A 12,750-nucleotide genomic window follows, 5' to 3' on the forward strand; every position below is an offset into this window, starting at 1 on the left:
TCCCTGTTGCAGTAAGCCGATTCCCCTTTTTGATCATGGTCACTCTCAGGTCAACTTGAGTTTCCATCACTGCATGAAACCATCTCAGTTCATCAACAGAGGAGTTATTTTTCACAGTGACATTAAGTGTAGGTGATGACACTGCAGCTGGGTGCCTGGGAAGCACAAACCAAAATCCTCTCTCTCCATCAGAATAGGAAGTTTATAAACCAGAGACAGATACGCATTTATGCTTGCATGACTCACCTTGCACAAAACGCTGGTGGCAGCTATCAGGACTACCCAATTACTTCCTATATAAACACTGTGCCATCATTTTTGGTTTTACTACTTGGCTGTAGCAAAAGCCAGTGCCTAAAACCAGATATAACTGAATCAACCAACAGCTGAAGCGTCTTCCTGGAAACAAAATGAGTATCACCCAGAGTATTAAAAAATGCCTTGGGATGTAATTTGTGAAAGAGGATGGAGCAGTAAACTGCCCCGTACTGCACTGCATTCTTCCAGCACACTGTGACCACAGAAGTGCTATATTTCTTTATCTTCTGTGGACCCAGATCATCCTATTTAACTGAGACAGTAAACCTGAATCTAGCTCTAAATCAGGATCATAGTCACCCATAGTTCCTTGAATAGTCAAAGACACTCCAGAAGGTAATTCAGGGCATGTAAGACTTAAAACACTCTCTGGAGGCCTTTTTTTCTCTCTGTTGACTACAGAAGGAGCTGAACGTGATGTGCTAGATTTAGGCTGCATGAATCCAAGCCGAATCTACCAGCTGCTAGTCACTGGTAATGTCTGTTTTTTTCTAGGGCTATTCAGTTTGGAAAGAAGATGAGCAACTGCCAAAAGAAGTGATAACTGCCCCATATCAGAATGATAAAGCAGTGGGGCTTTGACAACTGTCAGCCAGGAAGAATTTGAAGATGAAGCTGTCTTAGTAGTGCATGAAAGTGATTTGACAAACCCTGCTGTGTATGAGACAGCCTGTCATCAATTTTTTTGTATCTTTGATACCATCAGAAGACCACAATAAGGCTGGAAAGACCTAGAAAAATCATCTATCCCTTCTCTCCTGCTCTAGGACACACTCAGCTTCTTACATCATCCCAGACAGATATTTCACTAACCCTTTTACTTAAACCCATGATGGAGGCTCCAAAACCTCTCCAGACAACCCATTCAGTCATCCAACCATTAAAAAGCTTTTTTATTGTATAACCTGGATATTTCTCATTGCAATTGAAGTCCATTATTTCCTGTCATTATTTCCACATGGAGAACAGATTGTTCCCTTTCATTTTATAACAATCTTTTATGTACTTGAAGTCTGTTATCAAGTCCTTCCTTGCCTATTATTTACAACCTACACAGCACCAAGTGGTGGCAGGGGCTTTACAGATAAAATTAGATAGTTCTTAAGTGCCCGAATCCTGTCTTCATCTATCCTGTAACAATCATGACAAAAGGATGTAGGGAAAAGGACAGAAGTACAGGGCTACAGCGGAGACGCCATTAGCTTACTCGAAAGGGCAGCAGCCACAGATAGTAGATTTGCTTTTGTAGGTTTTTTAACCCTGACTGAATATAAAGAGACATTCTGAAAGAGGTGGTTTGCACAGAAGAATTAGGGGAATGAATGGCTGAAGAGGGAATGCTTAGCCAAAAGCTATACAAATGAAAAAAACAGTGTACCAGAGAGTGAGAAATTTCAGAATAATAATCAGCTAAGAAGCTTAATGGTCAACAGCATGACTGAGAGCTGGTGGGATGAGATGGAGGCAACAAGAATCATCCAGCTGTTCTCCAGCCCTTGCTTCCACCTCCTTTCAGTCATTTGACTGGTGGCCAAGTCCATGGTTGTGTCCCCATGGCAGGTGGGGGTGGCAGTGGCCATTATAGTAATGGAAGAGACCAGAATCCACCTCCAAATCCTGTCCAGGGTATTTTAAAAACTGGAAATCATTCAACTTACTTTCCACGTTGATCTTGGCTTGGGTCTTGTCATCAGGACTCTCACAGCAGTAGAAGCCCCTGTCTGCAAAGGAGATGTCCTTAACCACCAAGGTATGCTTTGTTCCCTCAGCTTTGATCTCTATTTTTTCACTGGGCTTCAATACGATGCTGTTCCTCATCCACTTCACCTCTGCAGGCTTAGTCAGCTCTACCTCCAAGGTCACTGTGTCCCTCTCTTCAACTGTTCTGGGCTCCAGTTTCTTCTTGAATGAGATTGAGGCCTCTGCCAAAGGAGAAGAAATATTAGTAAGAATACAGAGGATCCAGAAAACAGGCTTTCAGAGAGAATTAAAATGGTGGTTCATATATCTCCAGTCCCAATGCATTCTGGGCATCCATATTTAATGATGTGAAAGCAAAATTTCATAATCAGAGGGAAGGCCACATAAAACAGCATAGGTCATAGCATCAGTGATGGCCTGTCAAAGGGACATTATCGCCACCTACCTCGGACTCTGAGATTGGCTGTGCTTTCTACGCCCTCAGCATTGGCGGAGATTTCAGCTGCATCTTTCAGTGTCAGATCAGTGATGGTGAGGCTGTGGTTGGTGTCCTTCTGTGAGATCACATACTTCTCGCTGGCTTCAATCTTGACACCATTCCTGAACCAAGTGACCACAGCATCACTGGGAGAGACGGTGCACTTGAACACAGCCTCTTTTCCTTCCTCAGAGACCACGCTGTTGAGACTCGTAACAAATTTCACCACTCTGGGAGCTGATGGATAGGAATAAAACATTTGAGACATGGCATAAACACTTTCAAATAGCCAAAACCTGTGAAGAGTTTATTAGAAGTATCAATTTTTATTACTTAAACTGATCACAATAATGGGTCATTACGTTTCCCATGTCTGAGCAAGTTTTGTGTATAAAGATGCCAGAAGAGAGAGGCAAAAAAAGAGGGCGAAAATCCCATCTTAGTTTTGGGATACTTGATTCCAGCCTCAAATGCAATATAAAGGTCATTTTGCCCACATATTGAGATACCTGAGCTCAATAGGTCTCAAAATCATTCTGTGTTTCACAAACAGAGGTTCCACTGGCACTGAGGGGAAGTGGAGTTTCGTATTTAGCTGTCAACACAGGAGACAGCGCAAACACATGAACAAACTCAGCTTTGCAGAGTTGTAATTGCTGAGGACAAAACCCAAGGATCCCTCCACATGGTCACCATGGAGTTGACATACGTTTGGGGGTGATGGTAACGCTGCTCTTGTCGTCTCTGGACTCGCAGGAGTACTCTCCCTCGTCCTCAGCCCGGATCCCTGTTATGGTCAATGTTCGCTTGACCCCTTCCTCATGTATCTGGAAACGCTTGCTGGGCTTGATCTGAACTCCGTTCCTGCACCACACCACCTTCCCTTTGGCATGGCTCACGTCACAGGTCAGAGAGACGCTGCCTCCGATCTCAGCATTAACAGCTTCAAGTTTTTTGGCAAACTTCACTGGGATTTCTGAGATGCAGAAGAAAGAAAAATGATGAGAAAGGAAAAGATAAGGAACCTGTTCTAAGAAACTGTTTCTGGCCAACTTTAAATTTTTTTTAAAAAAACCCACCAAACACACACATACACACAAAACCACACCTACACCAAACCCAAAAAACCCCACCCCAAAACCCTCAACAGATTTGGGGGTCAGGGTAGACAGAAACAAAGTAGAAAGGTGGAAATTTAGGGGGATCCCTTTGACATGGAATTTTAATATCATTATCATTCTGTAAAGCAAGAACAGTGCCTTTAAACAAGATTCGGTTTTCCCTTCCTTCCTTTCTAATTTCATACCAGATGAGACCATGCGGTGTTTTCACATCAGAGTCTAATTTGCCTGGCTAAATGTAAAAATCCATATGGATGCCCAAGCTCTAGCCACCTTTGTCTCTTCTGTCACAGCCAGTGGAGTCAAAGAAATCCAGGGTGTGATTTCTTTCATCCTGAAGGAGACATTTCAATAGATCGGATGTATCATGACCTATTAGCAACCACTCCTCTGCAATGGCTCCACAGGCAGCTGAGGGGGTGCATGCCAGCTGCAGGCATCTCCAGTGTGAGTGTCTGAAGAGAAAGGAGCAGACCTTTGCTCTGGGACATCACCCCTCTCATCTCCATCTGTGGACCAGCTGTACTTCATCCTTTTTGTCAACGAATACACTTAGCCTTGACTAGGGAACAGCATCCCAGGTGCACCATCCCAGGAACAGAGGAGGATACAATTCCGGTCCTGTTTCCCCATGTGACTAACACATAAGTCTTCTCATCACACAACATCTCTCTCTATATCCTCATCAGCTTTGTCATGCTGGTGAGCAGATTGGGGAAGAGCTAAGGCTCTGCCATGCCACAGCTACAGGGGTTAGGAGGAGATGGAAACAGTGTGATGACAGCGGGGAGCAGACACCAGGAAAAGCACCCACTGTAAGCCTCCTTGTTCCCCTGAGTGGCCAGCAAAGGACAAAAATTGGGTATTTGGAAGCAGGAGAACTTTTCTGGCCCATGGCGAGGCAGCCACAGCAGCTGCAACAGCAATCCAAGCCTTGAGGTTGGAACAGTTTTAGAGAGAGCTTGGACTTCACCTCCATCCTACCATGAGGGAAATGTAGCTGTTGGGTTGGGACATGACCCATGCGCTGCTCTCTGCTCACCTTTCACCTGCACTTTGAATTCCTGCTTGTCGCTTTTTGTCTGGCAAGTGTACACGGCCGTGTCTGTGCTCTCAGCCAGGTTCACTGTCAGGGTCCTAGATGCCCCCTCACTCTTGATTTCGTATTTCTTGCTCGCCTTGATTTCTGTTCCATCCTTGAACCACTTTACTGCAGCAGTTTCAGGAGTTACTGAAGTAGACAGTGTGATGCTTTCATATTCTTGAACAATGAGAGGCTCTTTCTGGACAACTTTATTTTCAAATTTAGCTTCTGGTTCTAAGAAAGACATTAAAGTAAGAAAACTCATAACTTGAAGCTCAAATCCTTAACACAGCAAGTTTCTGTTTCTCCTCATGACTCACAACACCAGCTCATCCATAATCTGTAAAAACCTAGAGAATATGGCTGAATATTTATGGCTGGTAAAATATTTTGCTGAGTGGGAAGAAAGAAAATGATCTGTCGGGCAACCCAGAGCTTCTGCTTAGAAGAGAAGCAAGGGAACGGAGATGCAAATATAGATTTTATCTGCTGCCCACGGAAAGCTTGTTTCTTAGAAATAAAATGATCTGTATAACTCTTTCCTCTCACATTTTTAGAATTTTAGATGAAATTAAGAAGAAATATTAGTGTGCTAAACCTGAATTTATGGCTTGTTTTCTCTTTGCTCCACTGCCTTTCTCTTGGCCTCTTCTCTATCTTGTATAACACTTTGCCCTGAAACTGGGCAGTTGTGGGGCACACACAGCAGATGACCAGCTTTTCTTAGTCACCTCTCTCCATAGCTCTGTTGCTGCTCTTCAAAACTCCCCACTTCTACTTTCAGCTCCCCACCACTGAAACAGGTTGGGTGACGGGGTGTGCGAAGGAAATCAGCAAAAAACATACCGTTTCCATAGCCAAAAAAAGTCTTCAGCCAGATTCCCACCTCTACACTGCTAGATTAAAAAGGCCAAATTAATGTGTTATGTGGTTCACTGATGTTGTTCCGGGGAAAATGGTGGCTGGGTAGGGAATATCCAGTTTTCCTCTAAATCACACAGATTGCTACTTAGCACCTCAAAGTGAGTACTCACCAGTTGGTTTCAACTTGAAAGTCAGCTTCTGGCCTGCAGCCTCACAGATGTACTCTCCAGCATCTTTCTTCTCCAGCTGCTCTATAACCAGGCGCCGGGTTTTACCCACAGTTTCTACTTTGAATTTCCTAGAGGAAATGAGCAGTCTTCCATCCTTGTACCATTTCACTTCGGTTGCATCCTGTGCTACCTCACAGCTGAGGGTGGCACTTTCTGTCAGGACAGCGTTCACCTCCTTCTGGACCTTTTCCTCATTTATGAATGCAGGTTTTGGCTCTGAGTGCGGAAAAGGAAGAAAATATTGGTTGAAGGCTTAAAGTGAGATCAATCTTACAAATTTCTGTGCAGAGGTTTAGAAAATATTTAGGTTGTCACTTGCCAAAACCAATTGCCTTCACTGGGCAATATCTACAATTCTGCGTGACCAAATCACCATGTAAAAGACAGGGAAGTAAGACCCTAGGAATGAAAAGGACCAAGAGGGTCCTTGACATCTATCCTATGCTTGCAAGCCACCATGCAAAAAATATTTCATTCAAACGTTCCAAAAGACACTTGTCCTGCATATCACCAAAAGCTCTCAGAGTCCTTTTACTTAAGCCCTAGGACACAAATAGAGAACTAAGGGCTTCTGGAACAGGGTCTTCATGTTCTCTTCCACTGTCACAAATGTGACTGTCAAAGGGACAAAGGAAATACAACCTCCTTACAGTGCTCAGGTAGGTCAGGATCATGGCTGGCAAGGTACTCAAGGTTGTTGCAATGTGCTTAAAGCAGTTTGGGCACCTTGTGAATCCTGTTCCAAAAGACCAATTGCTGGGAATCTTTCACTGCAAGGGGACATTCAGCACCAGGCAGAGGCAGTAAGGCATCTCAAAAGGATGAGATCTCAAATATACAACAGCCCAAAGTCAGAAAAAGTGCAGAGTTTTCAACCCATCTCAAGGTCTTCTGCTGAATGAAATTGCAAATGACAAAACATTCCAGCCTCTAAGTTTTCAGAAATGAGATCGGAAGTCTAACAAGAAAAGGATTTTTGAATGGCTCTTTCCTTTCAAGAGGTTCAATGCACAATAATCACCCTTTGGGATCTCAGGAGTAGGAGAGCTCTGAATAATATCCTGATTATTATTTCTATTATATTTATATCTGCTACTATTATTATATAGACAGACTGAGAATGAGATAGGCCTTTGTGGCATGCTAAAGCCAATTCTCATTTCTACAAATCCAGGCAATCAGGTACAGAAAATCAGGTGAACCATACAGGCTGCAAGAAAGCCCAGACTATTGCAACTGAGTCAGAGTGTAATAGTACAGTTATGACTTTATTATTGTCTCCTGTAATTCAGACAAGGTATGTTTTACCTGTGACATCAAGCTTGAAGGTCAGTTTCTGGCCAGCAGCCTCGCAGGTGTACTCCCCAGCATCTTTCTTCTCCACCTGACCCACCACCAGACGACGAGATTTGCCCTGCGACTCCACCTTGAACTTCTTGCTCGAGGTGATCAGTTTCCCCTCCTTGTACCATTTCACATTGGTCTTCTCCTGGGCCACCTCGCAGCTCAGGGTGGCATCTTCTGATAGGGCAGCTTTCACCTCCTTTTGGACCTTGTCCTTATTTGTAAACACAACTTCTGGCTCTGAAAAGAGAGAGAAATTCAAAGTGTCTCCAAGATAGGATGCTGCCCTATCCCTTTATCAAGGTTTACAGGTAACACTGGAAACCAAGCCTCTGACTTGACAATAGACATATAAAGCTATTGCAAGAACATGTAAACTGTTTTGTGGTGGCATTTTTACGGGGTTTTTTTGTTTGTTTGAAGTTTTTTGTTGCTTTGTCACAAGTCACGTAGAGATTATTATATTGACGGCAGTGAGGTAGAAGATTGTTGGGATGATTCTTAAGAGCATTGTATAGCAGGGTCCAGTCAAGACAGGATAATTTTGGTTGAAGTTGAGTGCAAATTAACAAATTTTTAGAGGCAAGAGCTGTCCCATGCTGTGTAACAGCCCCATATTGTTGATTTCTTTGGTTCTCAATAGTTGCCTCCACTGCCTCTTAGGTCATTTTGTTAAGTGAGAAGGGTGCTAGACCAGGACAGACATGTTCAGGACTGTGTTATTACTTATCATGCAGCCTTGAGAAAAGCTCAGCTCATCTTACATGCTTACATCCAAATAGTGAAATCCTCTTGTTCTCCAGAAGACACATTAATCATACCACTTGCAAGAGGATCAGGAGGTAGGGAGTGAGTTGGAAAGCTGAATCCATTCTACCACTCTACAGACCCAGCACGGCAACACGTCTGGAAGGAGTCTCCACGACACCTTCTTTCCCTAGCTGCCATTTACCTGACACCTTAGAGACCTTCACATACATCAAGCCTTACTGCCCTATTCTCCCCTCAGGCTGAAACGAGCCCTTCCAGGAGAAAGAAAAAGAGGGCAGACATTGGGCAGACACCCAAATGCTCTCCACCGTGACCCTGCTCTGACATGCACTGACAATCAGATGTGGTGCAGGTTTGTTCCCATTGCACCAACAGGTCAGGATGGAGATGTGCAATTAGTATTTTTCACAGCCTTTTTCTACAGCAGTGGGTTGCTCCCAAAGTTTTTCCAAGGATGCAGCTCCCCGTTTTATGGGTTTTATAAAGTTTTACATAGATGATAGAGAGAGAACTGCATTTGCAACTCTTTGTCCAATTTCCACATCAGAGCTAGGCCATCGCAATGATGTTCTCCAAAAATTTGAAACGTAACAGGAAAAATCCTTAGGAAATAATATTAATTTTTCTAAATATTCTAGAAATAGGAATGATGGGCCAAAGAATCTTCTCTCACCTGAGACATCAAGCTTGAAGGTCAGTTTCTGGCCAGCAGCCTCGCAGGTGTACTCCCCAGCATCTTTCTTCTCCACCTGACCCACCACCAGACGACGAGATTTGCCCTGCGACTCCACCTTGAACTTCTTGCTCGAGGTGATCAGTTTCCCCTCCTTGTACCATTTCACATCAGTCTTCTCCTGGGCCACCTCGCAGCTCAGGGTGGCATCTTCTGATAGGGCAGCTTTCACCTCCTTCTGGACCTTGTCCTTGTTTGTAAACACAACTTCTGGCTCTGAAAAGAGAGAGAAATTCAGAGCATCTCTAAGATATGATACTGCCCAATCCCTCTTGTGGTTTACAGGTAACACTGGAAACCAAGCCTCTGACTTGACAGTAGACATCTAAAGCTATTGCTAGAACCTTCATACTGTTTTATAGTGAGTTGTTTTGTGTTTTGTTTTGGTGAGTGCATCCTTCTGCTCTCCACCATGACCATGCTCTGAAATTCACTGAAAAACAGCTGTGTTGCAGAGTTGTTCTGGTTGCACCAACATGTGGGGATGGAGAGGTGCAATCAGTACTTTGTTTTTCACAGCCCTTTTCCTACAGCAATGGGTTGCTCCCAAGGTTTTTCCAAGGATGCAGCTCCCCATCTTAAAGATTTTATCATGTTTTACATAGAAGATATGTAATAATTATAACATTCATTTTTCTTAATAGGAAGTCTGGGCCAAAGAATCTTCTCTCACCTGTGACATCAAGCTTGAAGGCCAGTTTCTGGCCAGCAGCCTCGCAGGTGTACTCCCCAGCATCTTTCTTCTCCACCTGACCCACCACCAGACGACGAGATTTGCCCTGCGACTCCACCTTGAACTTCTTGCTCGAGGTGATCAGTTTCCCCTCCTTGTACCATTTCACATCGGTCTTCTCCTGGGCCACCTCGCAGCTCAGGGTGGCATCTTCTGATAGGGCAGCTTTCACCTCCTTCTGGACCTTGTCCTTGTTTGTAAACACAACTTCTGGCTCTGAAAAGAGAGAGAAATTCAGAGCATCTCTAAGATATGATACTGCCCAATCCCTCTTGTGGTTTACAGGTAACACTGGAAACCAAGCCTCTGACTTGACAGTAGACATCTAAAGCTATTGCTAGAACCTTCATACTGTTTTATAGTGAGTTGTTTTGTGTTTTGTTTTGGTGAGTGCATCCTTCTGCTCTCCACCATGACCATGCTCTGAAATTCACTGAAAAACAGCTGTGTTGCAGAGTTGTTCTGGTTGCACCAACATGTGGGGATGGAGAGGTGCAATCAGTACTTTGTTTTTCACAGCCCTTTTCCTACAGCAATGGGTTGCTCCCAAGGTTTTTCCAAGGATGCAGCTCCCCATCTTAAAGATTTTATCATGTTTTACATAGAAGATATGTAATAATTATAACATTCATTTTTCTTAATAGGAAGTCTGGGCCAAAGAATCTTCTCTCACCTGTGACATCAAGCTTGAAGGCCAGTTTCTGGCCAGCAGCCTCGCAGGTGTACTCCCCAGCATCTTTCTTCTCCACCTGACCCACCACCAGACGACGAGATTTGCCCTGCGACTCCACCTTGAACTTCTTGCTCGAGGTGATCAGTTTCCCCTCCTTGTACCATTTCACATCGGTCTTCTCCTGGGCCACCTCGCAGCTCAGGGTGGCATCTTCTGATGGTGCAGCTTTCACCTCTTTCTGCACCTTCTCCTTGTTGATGAAAGCATCTTCTGCCTCTGGAATTAAGGGTACAGGGGCAGATTTAGAAAATTCATCTTTCACACACAGCCCCCTTCCCAAATGCACGCCTCAGTCTTTGGATTGTGGTGCTGAAATGGATTTCCCATTCACGTTCCCTGTCAACACCATCAACTGAATTGTTAACATTTGAATTACATCAAGTGCAGGTGAAGGACTCCTTTATTGGCAGTCCAGGACAGCTTAGATGGCCCCGAAGTTGATTTCATTTGCACCACTATCCTTCTCCAATATTTGCAGAAAAGAATTTCACATATCCCAATGTCCAGCAGCACACCGGTGGATACAGTCTGTAAGAAACCTGTTTGCTGTAAGAGGACAAGCATTAAATTGTCCAAACCATCCAAGAGCTGCAATTTGCTTTGCCAGCAAAAGCAAAGCTAGTCTTAGCAAACAAACTTTGTGAGCCTGTTCTGTGTGTATATCTTTATTTCCCAAATGTTCTAAAGATGTGTCATCTCAGTACTATGTTTCTCTACTGAATGAAAACTAGCCAGCTCCCATGGCATTTGCTTTGCACTGCACCATGCCAGAATCAAAAAGCAGTCTAATATATGAACTCCTCAATTTGCTTTAAATTGATCAAGATCCAACTGAGGGATGTCAAGGTTAAAATTAGTCCTCGCTAATATTGTGATGAAAAGACCTGGTTTCCTCAGCTACTGCTTCTGAGAACAGTTCTAGTATTTCCTTCCAGTTGAAAGAGACCATGATAAAAAGGTTTCCTTGATAATAAAGAGATACTTTATTTCAGGAAGGAAATGCACGTGCTCAGGAGATTTGCTGTGTCCTTTAATTTCTCCTGCAATTATTGAGTTCTCATTTTGCTATCAGTGCATCTTCACCAGATTCTCAGGGAAATTTCCTGATCATCATCAGCCTGCCCTGGTCTTAGGCTGCAGAAATCCACTGCATTCTTAGTTTTCAAAGAAGGGAGACAGATCTAACACTGTGAATCCAGCTGCAGGAGTAAACCAGCAAAACTTAAATGCTGGCCCAGTCACTGCATGCTGAGATGGAATTTGCCAAGCCACATAACTTTCGTCTCCTTCAGTTTTTCAGGATATAAAATAGGGATGCAGCAAATTCACTCACCAGTGACATCAAGCTTGAAGGTCAGTTTCTGGCCAGCAGCCTCGCAGGTGTACTCCCCAGCATCTTTCTTCTCCACCTGACCCACCACCAGACGACGAGATTTGCCCTGCGACTCCACCTTGAACTTCTTGCTCGAGGTGATCAGTTTCCCCTCCTTGTACCATTTCACATCAGTCTTCTCCTGGGCCACCTCGCAGCTCAGGGTGGTGTTCTCCTTCAACACTGCCTTCACCTCCTTTTGCACTTTGTCTTTGTGTTCAAACACATCATCTGCAAGATTGGAAAGAGGGGAAAAATCTTGAAAAAAACCCATGAAAGTGAAAGCTTTCCCTCCAAGATCATATGGTATTGGGTTTTCCGTGGGAGACCACCTGGTAGATTACAGTTTAAACAAAGCAGCTGTAAGATTAAAAAGGCTAACAGTGTCAGAGTTAAGAAAATGCTTGAGGAAGCACTGACAGGAACCGCTTGCTTCCAGATAGCACAGTTTCCAGATGCTGCTCATTTGAGTAGCAAGAACAACTGCCATGCCTCATCTTTAGGCTTACACCAGCTTTCCTGCAGACACTCTGTAGGGTCAATGTCTACAGGCCAAGCAGGATGTGCTATCTTGGGGAAGAAGGGCATGTTTTGCTCACTTGCAGAGAAGGCTGGGCTGCATATTCACAGTAAACAGGATATACTCCAAACACGACCTTTCATTTGCCAACGCTGTTCCCGTACTTGGGTCCAAATAATATTCAGAAAAAAAACAAAAGGGTTATGAAATAGATGCATAACAACTAGAGTACCTTCACAAAGATTTATATGGAGTTGTGTCCTTATGGAATAGCATCACTTCCCAGATATATTCTACAGAACATGTGCTACTAATAGTACAAAATCACAGTCATAAAATAATTTAGGTTAGGAGTGATCTCTGGAGGTCATCCAGTCCCACTTCCCCACTCAGAGGGGATAAAATTACATCAAGTTACTCAGGGCCACGTCCCATTGAGTTATGAATATCTCCAGCGATGAAGATTCCACAACCTCAAGGCTCCTGTTCCAGAGCTTGACCACCCTGACGGTGCAAGTTTTTCCTAATATCTTTTCTGAACCTCCCATGTTCCAGCTGGGATACTTTGCCTCTTCTTGTAGTACCATGCATCTTTGAGAAGAACGTGGAGTTGTGGACTCTATATCCTCCCATTAGATAGCTGCAGGGAGGAATAAAAGCTCCCTTTTGCCTTCTCTTCTCTAGGCTGAACAAATCCGGTTCTCTCAGCCTCTCCTCGTATGATGTGCTCCAGCCCCCTTATCATCTT

At 43.9% G+C, this 12,750-nt stretch overlaps 1 protein-coding gene across 19 annotated transcripts in view; it reads right to left on the reverse strand.

Moving 5' to 3' along the window:
- OBSCN (obscurin, cytoskeletal calmodulin and titin-interacting RhoGEF) overlaps positions 1-12,750 on the reverse strand; it is a 199,853-nt gene that overhangs the window by 139,228 nt on the left and 47,875 nt on the right. For 18 of the 19 annotated variants that reach the window (XM_054814826.1, XM_054814829.1, XM_054814843.1 and 15 more), the window contains 10 exons: positions 11,444-11,713; positions 10,051-10,326; positions 9,318-9,593; positions 8,585-8,860; positions 7,105-7,380; positions 5,737-6,012; positions 4,661-4,936; positions 3,207-3,473; positions 2,465-2,734; positions 1,977-2,240 (listed from right to left, as the gene is read on the reverse strand). In XM_054814826.1, the coding sequence (XP_054670801.1) occupies positions 1,977-2,240; positions 2,465-2,734; positions 3,207-3,473; positions 4,661-4,936; positions 5,737-6,012; positions 7,105-7,380; positions 8,585-8,860; positions 9,318-9,593; positions 10,051-10,326; positions 11,444-11,713 (2,727 nt within the window). The remainder of the gene's footprint in view (positions 1-1,976; positions 2,241-2,464; positions 2,735-3,206; positions 3,474-4,660; positions 4,937-5,736; positions 6,013-7,104; positions 7,381-8,584; positions 8,861-9,317; positions 9,594-10,050; positions 10,327-11,443; positions 11,714-12,750) is intronic. The other variant, XM_054814834.1, reaches the window with a different exon arrangement.

This window comes from Grus americana, chromosome 2 (genome assembly GCF_028858705.1).
Source record: "Grus americana isolate bGruAme1 chromosome 2, bGruAme1.mat, whole genome shotgun sequence".
Lineage (NCBI taxonomy): Eukaryota > Metazoa > Chordata > Aves > Gruiformes > Gruidae > Grus > Grus americana.